This window comes from Motacilla alba, chromosome 1 (assembly GCF_015832195.1).
Source record: "Motacilla alba alba isolate MOTALB_02 chromosome 1, Motacilla_alba_V1.0_pri, whole genome shotgun sequence".
NCBI classification, from domain to species: domain Eukaryota; kingdom Metazoa; phylum Chordata; class Aves; order Passeriformes; family Motacillidae; genus Motacilla; species Motacilla alba.
Window position 1 is genome coordinate 35957362 of NC_052016.1, and position 21648 is coordinate 35979009.

General features: G+C 43.1%; 1 protein-coding gene across 1 annotated transcript in view; it reads right to left on the minus strand.

The window, feature by feature from the left end:
* Positions 1–9505, minus strand: part of MAN1A2 (mannosidase alpha class 1A member 2) — a 134185-nt gene extending 124680 nt beyond the window's left edge. Inside the window, exon 1 of the mRNA XM_038135629.1 lies at positions 9163–9505. Within this exon, the coding sequence (XP_037991557.1) occupies positions 9163–9470 (308 nt within the window). The 5' untranslated portion in view covers positions 9471–9505. The remainder of the gene's footprint in view (positions 1–9162) is intronic.
* Positions 9506–21648: the final 12143 nt, after the last annotated feature.

Below are 21648 nucleotides of genomic sequence, written 5' to 3' on the forward strand. Positions count from 1 at the left end.
ACACTTTCCACTCAAATAGAAGCCAGTGACAACAGAACAGATGCCTTTAGGAAACTAAGGATGTGTGATTACAGTACTGGAAAAACAGACACATGCTTGCATCATCTGCAATTATTAAGTTTAGAATTAAATAGTCATCAGTGTTTCCAAGATAAAACTGATTAAGAGATTTAAAAGGTCACTAGTAGCACGGCTCTAAGTCAAGCTACTTCATGCTATCATTTTTTCAAGACAAAATACTTTATTTCTGTGAGGAAAAAAAAAAAAAAGGAGGGGGGAGAAATATTGCATCTTAACCAGGAAAATAACTTCCCTCTTCTCTAAGCATCTTTCCCACTACTGCCATCTCAAACAACCCAAGAGAGTGGCAGGTCTTCTTTCAATTATTATTTTTGAAGTGCACGGCAAATTTTATTTCATAAAAGTAATGAAAACAAACAGGAAGTTTGTGGTCCAGAAAGTCAGCTCTAGATTATGATTCTCTAAATATACTGCAGAAAGGATCCAAGTATTTTGGAGCAAAAGTAGATCCTCTAACTTGCATTGGGAAAACAGCAAATAGCCCTCCAAATGCAATACATTGGTAAAGATAGCAACATACCCAGAAAAATCTGCTGAGGAAACAACACATGGCTGTGAGCTATTCTTACTTGCTAACAAACTTAAACCAGGAATAGAACCCAGTATATTCACCACAGGTTTGTTTATCCAGCAGGACAATCAAAGCAAGAAGATGCAATCTTCCCATTCCCACTGAAGGATTTAAGGGATATACTGCTCCCACAAACGGTTTGTTTTCTCACCCTTTGTAAGTACATTCAGGATGATCCAATAAAAAGTAAATTGGATTAGTTTGATTTACCACTGATGGTCACCTGCTCTTAAGTGGCCTGATGGTACACTTCAGCCTTAAAACATGTCAGCAGGTCACAGAGAGATATGATAACAAATTACTGAGAAAATACTTCCACAGCTTGCCTGCGCAAGCTTCAGATGCCTTGCTGACCTGCAAACGGTGCTAAAACTCGGCTGAGATGAATGTCATCATGCAGAAGACTTCCAAATGGGTACTGGCATACAGAAAAAGCTGGAGCAGCTCTTTATGAAGACAGGCTGAGAGAGCTGGGGTTGATTCAGCCTGGAGTGAGCTCCATGGAGACTTTCTACCAGCCTTCCAGTACCAAAAGGGGTCCTACAAGAAAACTGGAGAGGGACTTTTGACAAGGGCGTGTAGTGACAGAATAAGGGAGAATGTCCTCAAACTGAAACAGATTTAGATAAGACGTTAGGAAGAAATTCTTTACTGTGAGGGTGATGAGGCACTGGAATGAGTTGTCCAGAAAACCTGTGGATACCCCATCCGGGAAGTATTCAGGGCCAGGCTGTATGGGGCTTTGAGCAATCTGGTCTAGTGGAAGGTGTCCCTGCTTTTGGAAGGGGATTTAATAGTTGATGTTCTTTCAGATACCTTCCAACCCAAACGGTTCTAGGATTCTCTGAAAATTGACACTTCTGCATGCTGGTGTTAACAGACACAAAGTAATCTCATTGAGGAGCTCTTAGAGCTTTATATAGCAATAAAATACTTTCGTCACTCCCTTAAAACTGTAATTTTGCTCATGCCATACTGATCAGATTACATAATGTTAAGCCTAGTGAAAACCTCAAACTTGCTCTCTCAAATAGAATCACAGAAAATAGCTAGCTGGCCACTGGAAGCTGCAATGGCAGTGCTGTTGCAAGGAGCTGGGGAAGCACTTCCAAAATCTTCTGGTGGGTTAAGAGTTAACTAAAAAGTAACAGAGCACATAAAACATTAACAAAACTGATGCTGAATACAATATGCAAGGTAATCCAGTTCATAGGTGTGCATCATAAGAATATTTAAAAGAACAAAGGCAGCAAGAGAAAATGACAAATATGATTCAATGTTTGGGCAAATAAATCCCCTGAGAAACAGAATTAACACACCCCTGTATTTCAAATATGAATGGCCTTTAGCTTTCTGTCCCAATGTTTTCTACTACTTCAGTAAACACACCCCATTGCTACTGCTATGCCACAAAACCCAGGTTTTCCTTACCACAGCATTCATTTCCAACCACCCTTCTCTAACAATCGGTGGAGAACAGAAGACTCATGCTGTGGCTGGCTCAAAATTACACTTGTGCAGACTGACTAGCAGCAGCAGAAGTATCACAAGCTAATCTTGGGCTCTGTGATCCTTCCTTCAGCACTGCTTCCAATTAAGGTCTTCCCCTCAGCACCAGGACACACAAGACAGAGAAATGTAATTCTAACAGGTCACCCTTTCCTGCTGATTGACTGTGGAAAAGGAGGGAATAGAGAACAATAAAGGATCAGTGAGAGCTACAATGTGTCCACACCACAACATGTCCACATAAACTTTGTTGGTTTCCAAGACAAGGCTAAAAAGACCTTTCAAAACTAGTCTCTAGATGGCAAAAGAATATTCCATGTCACTTATTAACCTATCTTCTCAGCTTTTTTTTTTTTTCTTATTAAATTTTAGAAATGCTAGTATATCTGGTTAGGTACTCTAAAAAACAAGAGTGGAAGGAATGGAAGTTACCAGGGAAAGTTATCTCCCTCACTATTTATCATTTAGTATTTGTAGAGCTGAAAAATAATACAGAACCTCCACATCCCTGAGTGAATAGATGAAGTTACTTAATTTGCTCTATACTGGGCACTAGATTAGCCAACATAAAGACAAAAGGAACCAAAAGCCTACAGATTTTATGAGCAAACATATGACAAGAACTTAGTCACTGAAACTTTTCCCAATCTTCCCCCCATGAATGCATGCATTCACTCTAAATAAAACAGTTACAGGCATACAGGACATTTGGAGCACTCAGATTTTTTATTTCAAGGTTTGAGGTGGCAGGAAAAAGGCATTTCTTTTTTCCCTTTCTTGCCTCTTACTGTCTTATTGGCCAGTTGAGCACCCCCTCCCCACAGTTTACTTGCAACAGAACTCTTAATTCAGTAAAAAAGTGATAGTCTAGTTACTGAATTAGGACAGATGACAGCATTCACTTGAGCCTGCTTCTAAAACTGAAGGGTAAAGAACAAATCCCATAAGCTATACCCAAACATGTGTCCCCAAGTTCCTACTGTTAGCCTGAATAACTACTGTGAGAAACAGCTGCCTACCCATGAGACCAGACTTTTCTCAGCATTGAGAGCTGCAATAATTAAAAGTGAAGGATGGTGGAATAAAAGCACTGACCATGTTTAGAATTTTACAGGCTTCTTAGGGAAGAACATAAGAAGAAAGGCATTATAAAATTTGTCATCTTTACCCATATTCAGCCTCATTTCAGTTGTTATGAAAACACGTACACATACCACACGTGGATGGAAAACTAATTACAAGTTTGGTAATATTTGTTGTAAGGAAGAAAAAACACGTAATTCAGAACTAGCCCGGCAGGACTGAGATTGTTTTATTTACTACAGGAAACTGAAAGGATCAGAAGATGGGGGAATTCTTGTAGTGCTGTATGCCCACAACTAGCCATACTGCTTACTATTGCCTGCACTGCTACCATCATCAAGCAACCCACATTTATGCTAAAGTTCTTCTGAGATTTTAATCTACGAAGCTCCAAATGAACCAAATTGTTACTGCCTTCCACCCACTAGCTGGCATAAATCCAGCCAGCAGGCTATCTGCAGTTTTCCCACGCCTGATTGTTTCCCATCATGTAGACAAAGTGTAGATCATGCAGAAAACCAACAAGTTCAAGCTTTTTTTTTTTTTTTACTGTAAAGGGTAAGGATTGGAGAATACCAGCACTCAACTCCTCTCTTTCATAATACAGGAAATACTTTGACTAACTGGAGTACAGCAAGAGAACATGAAGAAAGCAGCACTCTACATATGATGTAGGCTGCTCAGCAGATTGGGGGGGGAGGAGGGAGGACATCTAAACAGATGGTCTAAAATTTGCATTTTGTATTTAAAAGTTGAAAGCATTTCTCAGCCTACAACATAAAGCACTAATTTCAGCAGAACCTTAGAAATAATCCAAGAGGGCACCTCTCCCACTGTCCAGTGCAACTTCAGCAAAAATCCCAATTACGTTTAGGGTTATAATGTGGGCACTCCAGGAGACATCAAACTCCCATAATTCTTCAAGTACCTGCATCATCTCTCAAGTCTCTTCTCAACACAGGCTCTAGAGAAAAGAATAACATGCGGCTACTAAAAATTCTAGCTAAGAAAAGTCTTCAAAGAGGGTCAGTGCTCTTGCAGAAGCTTCAGCAGCTGAAGACTGACACCAGGCAGTTACACCTCAACTTCACCCTAGACACACAAGACGTTTCTGAAGCCTGACTTGGAATGCACTATCCTGCCCCCACTGGCTCCTGAGATGTCACTGTGAGGACTTGCGTTTCCTGAAAGTGGCACTCCACAAATTCCTTGCTTCTAGATCAAGCGCCTCAGCTTCAAATCAGTGCCCACATTTCAGAGAGACTGTGGGGAATCTGCTCTAAAGACAGGCTCAATCTCATCCACTGAAAATTGAATGGAGTAGGAGCTGGAGTGCCGATACTAGAACGGCTCCTGATTTTTCAGGGGAAAAAAACAGGTTTCCTGAATCACAATAGCAAGTACTCTAATTTTCTTAAACTAACTGTGCCTCAAGTAAAGTTGGAAAGAAAGAGCAAAGAGTTTTATGCACTTTTATACTCAATGGCATGACAGAGGATGACAGAAGACACTGATCCCACTGAGTAATAGAAGCTAAATTATCTCCTCTGCCTGCTTTTACTATAGCTAACTAAGTAATATAGATGAGAGAAGATAAAGGGATTCAAAAGAAGCATATTAAGCTTTTCATGATTCTTTTTTTAAAAACTGCAGAAATTAGAAGAAGAAATTAAGACCAAAAGCACCTCAGAATAATTTTTGTTACTTTCACCTCCTAAGAGCAGAGACAGCCACAGCTGCTACCAAAGAGACAGCCACATACTGAGCAACAGAAGAAAGAGCACCTTTAGACTATTGCCATACATCTGCTGACCCACAACTCATCATATCAGACTGCAGAGCTTCCATCTTCACATAACACAGCAGTCAGTATTCCTAAGCATTCCAGAAACAGAGTCAAAAGCATGATTTAAACTGATCTATACCCACTGCCACACAGAGGCCAAGGCCATTGAGTTGGGCACTTGTATCAGCAGCAGCTGCTGTCAACCTGATGACTTGAGGGTTGGTGAGGTTTTTTTTCAAGCACAGACAGAAATTTTGACTTGAAATGATACACAGGAATTCAGCAGCTGAAGATACATCCTCACAAATTCTGAAGGATTGAACTGTTTGCCCAACAGCAGTCCAAGTGCTGCTACAAAGTAGCTATGAGCTCATAAAATTACATTATTCGTTGCCTCTAAGATTAATATACTTTCACCACAGAAATGGCCTTAGCTTTTGTCAAGTAATACAGAGAGCAGCTTCTCTGACAGATCATTAAAGAAACAAGTCTTCTCAATTTACATATTGCAGATAATCTTATTTTTTAAAAATCTGAGAAATCAAGGAGATTAGAGGGCATTTGCATTCTCACTCATTTGCATCAGATGCAAAGAAGCTATAAGAATGTTTTGGTTTACTTCCAGAGCTATCTTTTAGATCTGGTACTGAAGAATGAAACACCACAGATACTTGAAAAGTAACTGGGTAGATACATCTTAAGAAACATCTTAAGTATCTTTGTGTGGCAAAAGATGCAGAAGTTTGGGAAAAATTACAGTTATCTAAAATCGTGTAACAAATTTTGAGTGCTACACAAGTTTGTTTGGCAAGATCTGTCTTCAAAACCATGCAGCTCTCGCTCCAGAATCTCTGCAATATCTTATTTGAAATGGAAAGAAATTCATCTCCAGGAAATGAAATTGATTTTTTAAAACTGTGATATGTGTATGCACATATCTTCCTAAGTCCTGGACTAATCCTTTCCACTCTCCCTCCTCTCAAAGGCAAAAATTTGTGGTACACCTTCCCAACATTACTCACTCATTCCCCATGCACTACCCTGCAGGAAGAGCTCACAGATGAACAGCTGAAAGTGAGTATTACCTTGCAATACAGCCCATCCATCTCCCAAACACAAACTGCAGTTTTACTCCAGACTTTAACCATCTTCTTAGAAGAAATGTGCTTTTCTCTGGAGATAGGCAAGAACACTGTAATTCTTGAATAAATATTTAAGACCATCAGGAAGGGAGTAGGGCTTCCCCACCCCACCCCCACCCCACCCCCCATTTTTTCTGCCTGGAAAGGGAAAACAAAAGACAGGAGCAGTAAAGAAAATTTAATGGAAGATGTAAAGTTAATGTCAGCAAGGGGTAACCATTGTAACAATAAAAATAAAAGCACTCAACAGTGTCAAGGGTGCCCAGGGGAAGAGGCGGGAAAGCAATGCAAGAAATACAGAGAAAATCCAGTGGGAACCATTGTTTGCACACCCAACTCTAAAGCATGGTTTTTACAGTGATTTTCTACCTACATCACTGCTGCATTTTTCTAGAAGATAGAAATACAAATATTTTCCAGTAGCCTACAAAACTAAAGATTTGAGTAAGGCAAAATGAGCATTAAAATATTATAGCTTATATACCAAGGGAGCAGTATAATAAGATGTGTGTTTCATCATTTGATAGACAGCAATACCAGCATTCACCGAAGAAATACTTTCCTTTTTAGTGACTAAATCAAAACATCTGTCACTTCATAATCAAGTGTATACTTCATATCAATGACCTTTGATACAATTAGTTCTGAAGCCCCTTGATTTCTGGAAACACAGCTTGTCAATCCATCCTCAACCTTCACATTTGAGACTGCATCCTCCTTCATATTAGGATTATGTAAATTTCTCTTGACCTTTTGTACCCTAACTCCTCTGCCTCACTCAAAAAACAACACTTACAAAGTAGCTGATGCTTGACTTTGCCCCTTGAGAGTAAGGAGAACAAATTTTTCCATCCCAAACTGCGACAGTAAGTAATCCAGAGCTCACCAATGAAGATCCTACACTTTCTCAAAATACCATCTGTCAATGTCCCTGCAATTCAGGAGCAAGAACTCCGCAATGAAAATGGCAGCATGTGTTTTCCATTATGGTAAACAACCACATTAGCCACAAGCTGATGGCAAAGAGTCTGTTGATAAAACTGTGGTGATCAGCCAAAGTTGCTTCAAAAGTAAAGCACAATGCTTCACAATGCATATTGTGACATCCATACAAGGGTCTTACAAGCAGGTTAAGCAGGTAGGCTTTTAAAGTAGTTAAGATATGCAGGAATAATAAGTATCCTTGCTCAAACAACAACTCAAAAAATGAACATGACAGGGAAATTGTGGATGGAGGGCAGGTGGGAGGTACAGCCAGCCAGGGCAATATAGGAATCATAGGACAGTTAACTGATGTCAGGATAACCACCTTGTTTAAGAACAGACCGCAAACAGCCTTAGCTCTGACAGCTGTAAGCTACTGCTTACCTACACATGACAGACAAAAAAGTAGTACTTCATTCCTAAAGCTGGGGCCTCAGTAACTAAAAGAGGGAACCTGGAAAGGATTGATATGAACTGTCACTATCAACAGACTCCTCTTTTCTACAGCCCATCTACTGGGCAACACAAGGTACAACAGCCACAGCTGGAGTTCTGAACATTTCTGAACTCTTCTTTTTGTTTCATCTGTCCTATATTTTAGAAACTGATTTTGACTGCATGTGCCACAGGGACTGGGGAAGCTAAGAAATAAGATCACACACACACACACACACACAAAATAAATCCACACAGTGAAAGACAAGAACTTCAAAGGCATATTAGAGACTGTCTAAACCTATGTTTAATGCAGCGTTTAACCACACCAGCAATTAAAATCACAGACAAAATAAGTCCTTGTTAAATATTAAGTACCCGTGCCCTCTCAGACAGGGAGAAAGGGCTCATGTTAAGTGCCCCAAGACATCCAACAACAAAGATGCCTTAAGGAAAAATACCATAGTAATCACGTATTCTTTATAACTCATAACAGATTAATAAAAAGAAGTAAATTAAACCCTCTCCTTTTAATCTCATACAAATAACCTTTAATAATTCTTACACCAGTAAGATATATTTTAAGCTGTTTTCAAAGGAACAGTATCAGCATTAGTAACCTTTCTTTAAAATTCCCTGTATTACTAATTTGAGTATGGAAAAGCAGGTATTTTATCACCCACCATCATATTTTAACACATCTTTGACAGTGAAGCGATATCCGTCAGCCTCATTAAGATCCAGGCAGCAGGGTAGGATTTAGGCAACTGAAGTATGTTAGAAGCAAATATACTGTATAATCATCATTTAAGGTTTTTAACCTCCGTTTTGAAAGCGTAACTTTACATGATCCAATCCTGAACATTTAGAGGCTTGCACCACACAAAGCTTTAGGTGGCCCCCAAAAAGCTGTTGATACAGCCTATCTACCCTTGATACTCTTATTTTAACTGCGATTTCTTTACACTGGCAAATACAATTAAGGAAACCCAGCCACCGCACCTTCAATCACCTGGATTAACATTAGAGCAAGTGATTTTAAGGGCCAAAAAAAGGCAATTGTGCCATCTGCACTAGTTCTGTGTCCTGCACGTCACAGGCTGACAGCCTCTGGATCACAGCATGAAGTCTTTTTCAGATCAAAGTTCTTGTGCACTATTCAGCAACAAGCAGCTGTTTTGAGTAAGCACATAATAGCTGTAGAAGAGATGCGGCAGTTTTTCAGTCCCTTATACTGCCTCCACAAATACCATAACTTAACTCCCTTCTCTCCATGGCTGAGGCATGGAATTGGCTAGGGTGAGAGAATAAATCAGCCACTGGAGGACACCTCGTATTTGCCCTCCCAGTTCCAGCTCGCCAGAAGGCTAAATTCACGCTGGGGAAGGCAACACGGAGCCACAGCTACATATGGCAGCTGGAGGACACAAGGCTAGCGCTCAGAAGTTGATACACGTTGGGGAGACACGAGGATGTCGGTGAGAGCAGGGACAGCAGCACGGGAAAGACATATTTTAAGGGATCTCCCTGTCACCCAGTCCCGCTCCCTTGCCGGCGAGCGAGGCACCCACCTGTGCCGGTGCTCGTCGTGCCCTTGCCCGTGGATAAGGAAGCCGCCGAGGTTCTTGCCCCCTTTGCTGGTGTCCACGTGGGGAATGAGCACATCCTCCAAGCCCAGGTCAAAGCGCTTGTGCTTCGAGGAGTCGGGGAGGAAGAAGAACGCCCCGAAGCACAGGGTGATGAAGGCACTAAGAATAAGGAGCAGGATAAATTTTTCGGAGAGTCTCAAGGTAGCCCTGTGGTGCGGGAAGGCGGAGGCCCCCAGGTTCAGCGGGGGCAGCCTCCGCCCGGAGAGCGGCAGCAGGGCGGGAGTGGTCATCCTTCCGCTAGCGACCCCCCGGCGGGGCACGGCTCATCCCCTCAGCCCCTGCGGAGGGCGGCCCCGGCCCGCCTCGGGGGCTGCGGGCGGCTGCACCATCACCATCCTCCCCGCGGGCGCCGGAGGAAGGGAGGACGGGGGGGAGGCCGGGCCGCCCCGACGGCCCCCGCCCCCACGGGGGCTCGGGCCGGGGCGCGGTCGCCCCGCTACCTGCGCGCCCCCTTCCTTCCTTCCTTGCCTCCCTCCCTCGCCGCGGGGCCAGCCGGGCCCGAGCGAGCGACTCCGGTCAGCGGCGCTCCCCGAGCTCCGCGGCCGCGGGGCTGCGGGACGAGCGGCAGCGGGGAGCCGGGGGCCCGGCCTGGCGCGCGGCGTCGCTCCACCCGCGTCCCCTTGTCCGGGCCGGGCGGAGGCGCATCCCCCTGGCCGCGCCGGGGCCCCGCTGCGAACGACGCCGGGAGCGGCCGCCGCGCCGGTCCCGCTCCGGACCCTCTGCCCGCCCCCACGGCGCCTGCGCGGCGGCGGCGGGCGGCGCACGCGCGCGGGGCGGGGGCGGGGCGGGGCGGGGGCGGGGCCGGCGCGGCCCCCGCGGGGAGCGGGAGCGGGGCCGAGCTGAGGAAGCCGCGTCTCTCCCGGGGAAAACGCCACACGGAAAAGCAGCTGCGGGAGCGGGCCCACGGGAGGCCATAAAGATGCTGAGGGGACTAGGGCATCTCTTTTACGAGGGAGCTGCGGGAGCTGGGCCTGTTTTGTCTGGAGAAGGCCGAGAGGGGATCCCGTTAATGCACATAAATATCTCAATGGGTGCCTAGAGGATGGTGCCAGACTCTTTCCTCTGGTGCCCGGCCACAGGGCGAGGAGCAGTGGCGATAAACCGAAACACGAGAAGTTTCACCGAAGCAGGAGGAAGAACTTCTTTACGCTGAGGGTGGCAGAGCACTGGAACAGGCTGTTCATGGAGATCCATGGAGTTTCCCTCTCTGGAGACATTGAAAGCCCACCTGGACGCATTTCTGCTCCATTATTTGCACACAGTAACCTGCTCCAGGTGACCCTGCCTTGGCACGGAGGTTGGACTAGAGCATCTCCACGAAGTCATCCTGGGCACCCCATAAGAGAGGGCCCTGTGACAGGGTTTCCTGCAAGGAAGGACCTGGTCAAGGGAGCTGCAGGAACCCGATTCAGTGGAGGTCACAGAACAAAAGTAGATTCATAAATTTGGGAAACAAGTTGCACCTGCAGCTTTTTTTCAGAGTAAGGTGTTTTCCACATTTTAAAGGTTTAACAACACTGGAGACTCAGGTACTCCCAGGTTATGGAGACCAGAATGTGTTTAGTGAGCATGGCAGCCAAATGTGAATCACAGCCAAGGAAGTATAAAGGCGGGGGAGAGAACAAGTCAGCTCAGCCTGCTGAAGTGAAGCTAACTGGGTTGGAGAGGACTTCCCAGGCGCAGGCAGCAACCCCAGGTTCAGGTAGGCGTGACAGGATGAGAACTGAACTGAAGCAGGAGGCAGCAGCTCCCTGCAGGAAACCTTCCCACTGAGGCAAGCTCCAGAAGGAAGAGGAATCCCATCTAGAGGTGTAAATACCCAAAGAAAGTGAGAGAGAAAGCATTGAGACACGTGTCCTGCAGGTAGACAAAGCAGAAACACAGCCAAGAGTGGTTTCCAGTACCACAAATGCTGCCAGTGCCCTTGAGTGGGGTGCCTTGATCCCTGTCACAGCAGCTGGAATCTGAGCAATGCAGGTTGGATAACAGCAATCCCTGGCATTTAGGTTTGTTATCTGGCTTATACTTTGTTTTACTGTGTTTTGAATTTGTGGAACTATGCTGGCTTGTGGAAGAAGAACTCCAAGTCCAACTGGATGTGCTGAAGGTTAGTCCTCAGCTTCTCATCTGAGTGTGGTTTACTATGAAAATTAAGCCCTCAAGAAAGGTTACTTTGGGAGGTTTCCAGGGAGGGAAAGCAGCTGAGCTAACAAAAAATACTCTGACAGTCAATATAGTGGCACACGTGTGGGTACTTCAAAAAAAAAATCCAGATTAAGGAACACTTAGGGCCAATCAAGTTAGTTGAAGTTAACTGCTCAAGGTAAAGGAGACCTTGACAAGATTAACTTCTCTGCTCTGACTGCTCCTTATGTCCTCACAACCAAGCTATGAATCCCACCTTGCTGCATCTTACTGCCATGTTAGCGCTGTTGGCCTTTCCCATCTCTCCGCCCAGCTAAACTCTTCTATCGACTTATTTTGCTTCCTCTTCTCTGTTTTCTACCAAGAGGACCCGTGACAATGTCATGCAGCAGCCCTGCTCAGTAATCTTGCACTAGTGAAAAGCAGAATAAAGTGAGAAACTGCCATGAGGTGAGAAAAAAACCCAAAAAGCCAGTGTGGGACAGAGATACCAAAGAAAGGACATACAAAAAGAGCTGCATTATCAATGATACTACAATGCACTCCAGTCAGTACAGAAACTAAACCCAACATTTAATGTTGTTAGAACAGGATCAACATGCTTCAACTGGTCTGCTGGCCATTTCAACTGTCTTCTAGTTTTGATCTGGTAAAGTAAATTATCTTCAAATATGTTCATGTCTACACTTGTTAAATTGCTTTTACAGACAGTCTGGAAAACAAAGATCAGTCCATGAAGACTTTTGTTCTTCAGTCTTTTTGCCCTTTGCTTCACTCTTCTCTGCCAGCTGCTAGTTTTTCCTTTGCTTTAAAAGACTCAGCAGAAGCTTCCAATTTCTTTGGAAAATGTTTCTTTGTGTTTAGCTTATGGGAAGAAAGTGACATTTCTGTAGGTTTTTTAGTTTATGATGACCTTTCCAAATTCTAAAGCATCTGTGTCTAAACCGTGATGAAGTTTTGTATTTCTACAATTTTGTGCTTGTTTTGACTTCCTTACTTTTTACCAAAGTCTAATAGTAATTTTTCATCCTTTGGTTCTGTCATAGTGGGTAATATGCATATCCCTGCAAGTTTGCCAGTGATTTTCCAGGCTGCAGTCGTGTTACTCTGTAGCTGAACAACATTAAATATAGAACTATATTGGATTAGTTGGGTTTTGTGAGCCTGTGCTACACTGTATAGATTTTGCATCTATTCGTGTTTTATCGCAGACACCCAGAACACTTTTGGAAGTGTCCTGAGCTGAAACATAAAGGTTTTCACAAGAACCAGGAATTTCCTGTACTCACTGCCTCGACTTTGATCAATTGCTAATGTAACTGGGAACTTGAGGTCCAAAAGTGCTTGATCATCAGTACTAAAGTCACTGTATTTCCACAAGCCAACATTTCTGGAAAGCTATTAGGGCAGTTCACATTTTTCAAAGGTACAAAAAGTAAGTCCTGTAGAAGTACAGATCCATATCAATGTACTATTTCTTTCTTCTTGAAACAGCAGTGATCCTTTCTTGCATCAGAATTTGGGCACACAGTCTGGATTCGTTATTTGCCAAGCCTCTTCTTCAGTTTTCTCTCCAAAACTGTCCAGCCTTTCCAGGTACCATGGAAAATCCGATGTAGCTTGAAATAACATTCATGTTCTCTTGAACTCAATGGTGACTGTGGTCCCAAGAGCACATTCTTTATGAAATCTAAAGTCTAAGCACTCACTAGTGGCTCCTGTGGCTGTCTTTATGTTTTTCCCCCTATCCCTCTAATCATAGCCCATCTGAAAAAGACTTTACCCTCAGCCAGGCTTTGCCACAGACCTTTGGTCTTTGGCCCATTGCCCTGCTTTCTATATCCTCCTCCCTGTGTTGCTGGGTGTATGTAAACATACATTTTACTATTATTTCTATCAAAATAATAGTCACAAATCGACCTTTGCAATTCAGATCCCATTTTCTTCCAAGCAACCTTTACCCTATAACTTTACGAGGAAGTCTAGCCTTGTTCATCCTTAATGTGGCTATAGCAGGGTGATTATTACTGTCCTAATCTCATTCTCCTCCTTCCATTTTCAATCGAGATGAGAGCACACTCTTCTCCTAATTCAGACCTATACCATGTGCAAGGTCTTCTGCTCTGAATTCTCCCTATGTCCTCACATCCAAATTCTGTCTCACACCTTGCTGAGTTTTTTCTGTGTAACATGGCAAAGATATCAACTTTGTGATCCATCACCTCAGCCAAAGCATTCCACCTAGGTATTATCGTGCTTCCTTGTCTCTGGTTCTGAAAAAGGCAGTATTGCACTTTTCATGTCCATTCAGAGTTCTTCTGGAAAGGCATTTTCTTTGTGAGTGACTGCCCTTGCTGTGTCACTTCAAGCTTTGCATCTTCCCAATCTTTCCTGACATGCCTTCCCCCTCTCCTAGAATTTCTGATTCATCACTAAGACACCAGCTCCTCCTACACCCAGTTGGCCCATAATATCAGCCTCCAGCACCTATTTATTAATGTTTCAAGTGCTTCCATGCTTTCTTCTAGTGCTTCCCTAAGGCATGAAAAGACTTGCACATCAAAAAGAAATTTGGGAACCATGAAAGTGTATTAGACTACACCAAAAATTTTGCAGCTATGAAAACTGAACTTACTCATGGCAGCTTCTCTACAGAGACACAAAATGGGCACAAATATTAGATTGTAAAGGAAAATATGATATCTGTGAGTGTGTATTTGAATCAGCAGCAGTAATGCCATTTTTTGGCTTAAAAGTGAAAACAAGTTTTCCAGGGATGGTCCAGAAAAAAGAGCCAAGAGCTGCACAGCTTCAAGGCCTTAAAACCAAATAGTTGCCTGTAGTGTGCACTGGGAGGACCATCCCTGGACTATTGCAGCTTGTTAAATGCATGGAAGAGATTGCGTAACAAGTTAAATATATCACGTGCTTCATGGTCTGGATTTGCATATGGTGGGACTTGATGGCTGAGGTTGTCCCTGGAAATAAAAACCAAGCTGGTCATTCAGATGGACACGAATCTCACACATTTGATGGTCGACATCCTAGCACGATCTGCTTTAAAAGAAAAACAGGATTTATGCTCCATTTGTGCAGTCCTAAAAATAGAATTGCTAAGACATCTTTACGATAATAGAGATGAGAAATTTCTAAGTAAATAAATTATAGCTTCCCATTGCCAGAAGTTTATTACAGAAATGAGTCAAGATAAAGATTTTCAACATTATAAAAAACAAGTCAGAGTCCGCTTTGAAACATAATTAGAAAAACCTGTCACCCATTGCCACAGGCATACTGAGATGGACAACATTTAACAGTGGCAGATCAATCAATGTTTGAAAGGGTCATGTTTTTCTTAAAATTCCATCCCTAGTCTGGTGAGCACTACAGGAGAGCGTGAAAATCAAGTTCATATTTCACAGTGAAGTGTTCCTCCATTCTGGAGAGGGCAGATTAAAATTTGGCTGGAAAAGAGAGAGATTCGCTCCCTTGCAGCTGTGTTTTGGAATATCTGCATGTCCCCTGTTCCTCTATGCAGATCTTCGTGCCTGTCTCAATGAGCCTCCCTGCAGGCATATGGACCCAACTGCACTGATTACTTTGCAGAACTGGGGGTTAGAAATTACAAAGCCACATGCTTTATAATTGCAAAGTCACTAACTTATCCCAGTCTCGTTCAACGATCTTCTCCTTCCCAGCAGGGCCCATCTGTCACCATTTCACTAACTCCATGTTTTAATGAGATCCAATTTCACTCTTGGTTTCAAGTGTTTTTATTCTATATCTGTACAGTGAAAGAAAAAAAAATGTTTTCTATTAAAAGAAAGTCATAAATATGTGGAAAACTGAAGGGCCCCTGCATATATCGCCATTTAAAATTTTATCATTGTAATATTGATAGCTTTGCAATTAAAAGATGTTTCACTTTAGAAAGAAAAAACATCAAGCAAAGGTGGACATTCAAGAATAAACTGCCTTAGAACTACAACAAACTGATAAGCAAGTCCTTTGGCAAGCCTGATCTTTGGGTAAAATGTACTCATTCAGCTCATGCTACTGAGTGAGCCTTGGACCATGAACAGTCAGTGAAGAATTCTGCTGTTACAGGAGAATATACCACTTGATGTAAAAATAACAGTGTCAGTGTTACCTCCCTTCATTAGCCCAGCCACAGATCTGGAGGGAAGAAAGGTTCTACACAAATTGCAGCTCTTCCAGGCTTTACCTATAATACCTTTATACCTGGAATCTCTTAGGCTGACTCAAGCCTGACAGTGGAGTTGAAGGCATCAAGACAAATTGACCTGATGCAGTAGCTGTCAGTTCACAGGATACACTGTGAAGTTCATGTACCAATGCTCCTTTGTTCCAAATGAATCAAAAAAGCCAGATCGGAGCACCATCATCAGCTACAGTGGGCAAATACATTACTTTGTTGCATAGATGCAGTGCTCACCCAACAAATGTCTGTCAGACTGCTGTCTGTCCTGCTTTATCCAGCCAGTTGCAGAGTGATGTGCAACTGGGAAAGCTCCTGTGCTGTTTCCCAGGCATTGTGCCAAGCTTTGTGCTCATCCTTGCCACCCTGTGAAGCCATCAGGGTGCCTGTCGGGACTGGTAACAGTAAGACAGGGATTTTTCCTTCTGCCTCTGTGCAGGTTGAAAGTCAAGCCAGTGGGAAAGGAAGATGTACTCATCCAAACACAAGGCTTCCTCCTGATTTGTCAGTCTGCCCATTACACTATTCAGTAATCCTGCCCTCATTTATCTAACACTTTCTCCCTCTCTCCCACCATTCCCTCCAAGTCACCGAAAGCCACCCAGCCCTCAGGTGACCACTGCTTTTCCTACCCACCATCTTTTAGCTGAGCTTGCGCGTGGGTCTGTAATTACACATATCCAAACATCAGACTAGCACTGCAGGGCTTCCCTGCAGAAGCTGCAATGAGAATGTATCCAGCAAAGGCCCTATATTGCATCTCTGCAGTGTCCCCAGTTAGGAAATTCTAATACCCTCCCCCTTCCACTGCATGAGGCTTTCTAGCCACGAATCCCACAGGATCCCTGCCTGTATTCCAGCTGTGCCATGTGAGCCTGAGTGGCCTCCCACTGCTGGTGTGGGATTTCCCAGATGCATGTAGGTGTGGGTGAGTAGTAAGGCTGACCTTTTTGATCGTGCTGCATTTATTAAGTTATGAATCAAAGTCACATATACACAAGGAACCCAGAATTTGCTTAAAATGCTGTTCAGGCTCCACCGTCTGAGTAGCAGACAGAAAGTAATTGAGTCCAGTGCATCCTCATGGCACAAGCTTTGCTTGACAGCTATGCAGGAACTGTGTGAGGTGTGTTTGAAACCATCCTAACTTCCAGATACACAGCCCCCCCAGCTGGAACAACTATGAAGGAGATTTGCAGCTATTTGGATCTACTAGATACACTTAGAAATTCTCCTCTTCCAGCAAATTTTAAATTCTGGATACCGAAATAGAGCTTCTCTGGTGAAATCTAGGCATGGGACATAGGGTGAAGAAAAAAAAATTGCTTCTATGCCTGCTACTACTGGTTATGATGACCAGTGTTACCACTGGTAACTGATAAAAATGCCCAGAGACAGGAGACTGGGAATTTCTGCTCTACTGTATCTGTGATTGTACACCTTCACCATCATTATACATTCTCTTCTTTCCCTTTCCAGAAACACCCACGTGTGAGCACACACTCTGAAAATGAAGAATAGGGAGCTGTATCCCCTCAGGAAGAATGAAGCCAACTTCATCTCTTCTCTCAAGCATGAATAAAAATCTGCTGATCTTACCTGAACGTCTTCAGAGCTTTACATTTAGTCCTTTCATGCCTCAGAGAGCCTATCCAGCCTCCCTATAAATGCTGCAATGGAAGTTTATGTTCCATCCAATAGTTAAATAACTGCTGACAGGTTATTGTGTTGTATCATTGCTAGATATTCACATACTTCTTTCAGGGACAGTGGCCAAGTCAAAAGCTAGAATAAAAGACAGCAGCTTGAATGCTGTGCTTACTGTTTGTGGTTTGGTACCTAAAATGTATATTATAGGACTTCAATGCATTAGAGTCCTTAAAATGGAAATCATAAGTCCCAGTAAATATAGAAAAAAGCTCAAGGCAGTGGAAGATGTTGCCAGATCCTGCACTTGAGTCATAACAACCCCATGCAAGACTACAGTCTTGGGAAAGAGCGGCTGGAAAGCTGCCTGCAGAGAAGGATCTGGAGGTTCTGGTTGACTGAACATGAGCCAGCTGTGCCCAGGTGGCCAGGAAGGCCACTGGCATTCTGGCCTGTATGAGCAATGGTGTGGCCAGCAGGAGCACTCAAGGTATGGCCTCACCAGTGCTGAGTGCAGGGGGACAATCCCTGCCCTGATCTTGCTGGCCACACCATTGATCATACAGGCCAGAATGCCAGTGGCCTTCCTGGCCACCTGGGCACAGCTGGCTCATGTTCAGTCAACCAGAACCTCCAGATCCTTCTGTCCAGTTCTGGGCCCCTCACAGCAAGAAAAACATGGAGGGGCTGGAGTGAATCCAGAGAAGGGCAACAGAGCTGATGAGAAACAGCTGAGGGAGCTGGGGGTGTATAGAGTGGAGAAAAGGAGGGTCAACCACACCCTGAAAGGAGGCTGTAGCCTGGTGGAATTTGGGCTCGTCTCCCAAGTAACAAGCAACAGTACAAGCCTCAAGTTGTTGGGGGGGGTTTAGACTGGATATTAGGTAAGATTTCTTTCATGGAAAGGGTGATCAGGCATTGGAAGAGACTGCCCAGGGGAGAGGCTGAGTCACTATCCTTGGAAGTATTTAAAAGACATGTAGGTGTGGCACTTAGGGACATAGTTTAATGCTGGACTTGCCAGTGTCAGGTTTATGGTTGGACTTGAGGATCTTAAGGGTCTTTCCCAACCTAAATTGTTTTATAATTTTAAAAAGTTAGATGAAAATCACTAAGGTTGGTACAGAAAAATCACAATAAAAGTAGAGTTTCAACCTCTCCGGGATAGCACTGTGTAAATAACATGGCAGCTTTAAAAATTATGAGATGTTGATGAAATCTTGAAAAAGATCAGATTCAACTAGCATTTTCTGTTGTACATGAAAATCATTTAGACTAGTAAAAGAGATGAGAGTTAAAGGAATGGCACTGGTTTGAAGAGTTGGTTTTCTTTTGTATAGAGAGATAAAAGAGAAGATTGATTTGAAATGCCAATGCAAAGGTAGGAACATTGTGTCCATAGGAAGAAATGTCCATTTTCTAGGAGAGAGTCAGAATAAAAAGAGGAAGTAGGATTTCCCCCCTTCACCCTGAAGAGTTTTGTTGTGGGGTGTAGGGGTTTTTGGTTTTTTGGGGGTTTTTTCGTTGGTTGGTTGGCCTAATCAGAACTATTCATTAATGATAAGAAACTTGTGATTCATTGAAAAAGAAATCTGAGTGACAACTGAATCAAAATCCCAAAGGTCTTTAAAAGGAAGAGATTACATGATACTAAACAACCCCTTTAAAGCAATTTCAGTAAAGACTAGAGAAAACAAAAAAGCAAAATAAATAAACATGCCAAACAATGTCAGCAAAGCATCAGCTGACATTGTTTGAGCAGATATACCAGAAAATGTTAAAATACCAGCAGTTGTAGTGACAAGCCCAACTAGTTCACAAAGATGTACGTACAAGGCAGGAAAGATGGAATAATTGGGAGTAAGGTCCTTGTAAGCAGGATGAAGAGGAAATGTGCAATTTCTGAGAATACCTAATAAAACCAGGCACAGAAGTTTCATATTCTAACATATAGAACAGACAGAACACTGTCAAGGAAAGTGAAAGCAGAAATAGAAATAACTGAAACAAAATTATTATATACATGGAACAAGCTTGAAATGTCAAAGAGTAAAATGCCACACTGGGGGAAAAATTCCAGAACTAAGTATCTGAGCAGCATCGTTTCAGAGAAAAGGCAGAGTGGTGAGATAAGGGCATGGGGGTACACCCAGGCAACCAGTGAGTTTCCATCATAATCTCAGGGGGAGTACATGTGCTTTGCCTTAACAAGGTGTGTGTAACTACAGAAAATCAGCTTCCTTAACAAACCTGACCCAGATCTGAGCGAGCCGGTTGCATCACGCCGAGTTGTATTTGCAGGAAAGAGATGTCTCCCAGAGACAAAAGAATATTTATAGAAGGCCTTGGAGATCACTGTAACTTGCAGATTTTTTTACAATACTAAAGGCTTGTTCTTCTCGTGTGTTTGGTAGACAGGGCCTCACAAAACTCTTTCATAGTGTGCTCTGCAGCTGTGACATTTCTGCACAGATGCAAGGACCTGACTAGATGTTGCTAGGCCTGGTTTCTACCTCCTGCTTGCTCCTACTCTGCCTGCTTTTGCATATAGGAGCAATTCTGGCAGAAATCCTGTGGCTAAACTGACACATTCCCCAGCCCATCATTCTCCCATGATCAGGTCAATCAGCTTCTCAGTTTATCAGCTGCATTTTTATGAGTTTATGGCATACCAGACCCACATTTTCTGCCTCCTTTGTGCTATATTTGACTCAACCTCGGTTGCACCTACATCTCAGTGTGCAAGAATATTCCAGAAATTCATTCTTCAGTGATTAAAATATTGTAATATCTGTTTTAAATATGCTTGGACTAATTTATTGCCATTTATTTCTGCTCAAATGCTACTGTTAAAGTACCAGAATTCAGGCTTTATGATTTTTTTTATGAAGAGCTTGAAATTTAGTTTTGGCTGAATTTTTCTCATGGCAGAGATTTAGAGATTGTTCATGGATATCCCATAATAAATAAAGCAAATATCTGTAACATTTAGCGTAGATCTGTGCCTGGAATGCTTCTGTTTACGCTATTTCATGTCTATTTACCTACTTACCAACAGGTAGAAGAAATGTACTGTTTCCATTAGACAGAAGGCTTTTAAGTGTGGCTTGCTGCGCTGAACTTCATGTACAGCTAATGACAGCACATAAATCTTGAATGTTCTCTGTCAGCAGCTACACTCAAATCCCTCACAGACATTATTTAACAATTGAAATGTACTAGGAAACTAATTTGATGCACTTCAAAAATAATTTTAAGGTACACAAGTACAAAATAGTCTTGGCAAGGACCCTGGGAAGCAAGGGAGTGAAAAGTTTGGGCAAACAACCTGCTTGTATCTTCCACACCTCTCCCAAAGGCCATGTGCATTGTGAAAGTTACCTCCTGAATCAGCAGCTCAGCATTTGCCTGGGGACCCCCCTTACCTGGGACACCAGCATACTCCACCCACATGGCACAGCACTAAACAGCCTCACAGCCAGGCACAGGCAATTCTTTAGTCCCACTCCCCTTTTTGTCAGCTTTCCTTAGAAATGTGCTGGCACTGCTGCACTCTTCCCTCCTTGACACGAGGTATGATTAATGGCAGTTCTTAAATACTACAAATTCCTTTTTTGTCAGCATGGCCAACAACTGGAGTTTCACATGCTAGCAGCTTCATCAGTCTTCAAGCAGGAAACAAATCATGACACATTCCCCACAGGTCAGAATAAATGTTCCACTGTGGTACTTCTTTATCATTACTGAAAGAGAAATGCACCTAAGGAGAAAGCACCCAAGATTCATTCTGAAAAATCCTTCCAAAATTCCCTTCAGTCTGCCTCTGCTCAGTGCTCATGGACAGAGATTGTGGGAAGCAAAGAAATATGTGCCTACACTGAGCCCCTTTTTAGGAGAAAAAAAAAGAACAAGAAACTGGTTGAAAAATGGAGGCTAAACAAAAGATACATAATCTAAAATGCAGTTCTATTGAATCAGTAATCCTCATTTTGGTTAGGATGCATAAGGGTTTCAATTCAACTCTCTTGTTTACAGTTGCCCATAATTACCTTCTGACAAAAATTTCCCATGCCTGGTTAATCCAGTTGCTGAATTTTCTTCAGTTAAATTTAAGCAAAACAAATTTCAGCCATTCTCATCAGGAAAGCAGGGGGAACTCCCATTGTGTTACAATCTTATCTCCAAACCGTTTCCAATTTGAACAATGAATTGAAAAAGAAAAGTTCTGACTAAATTAGGTAAGGAGACTTTGAAAATATCTTTCTGGGGCATTCCTGCCACAGTCAGGGAGGAATCAAGTTGACTTTCCTGCCCAAGAAGAGCCAGTCCATGGTTATCAGACCCTCTGACCTGAGTTGCACCAGGTTCTTCTGAGCCTTTTGTTCATGGACTATCAA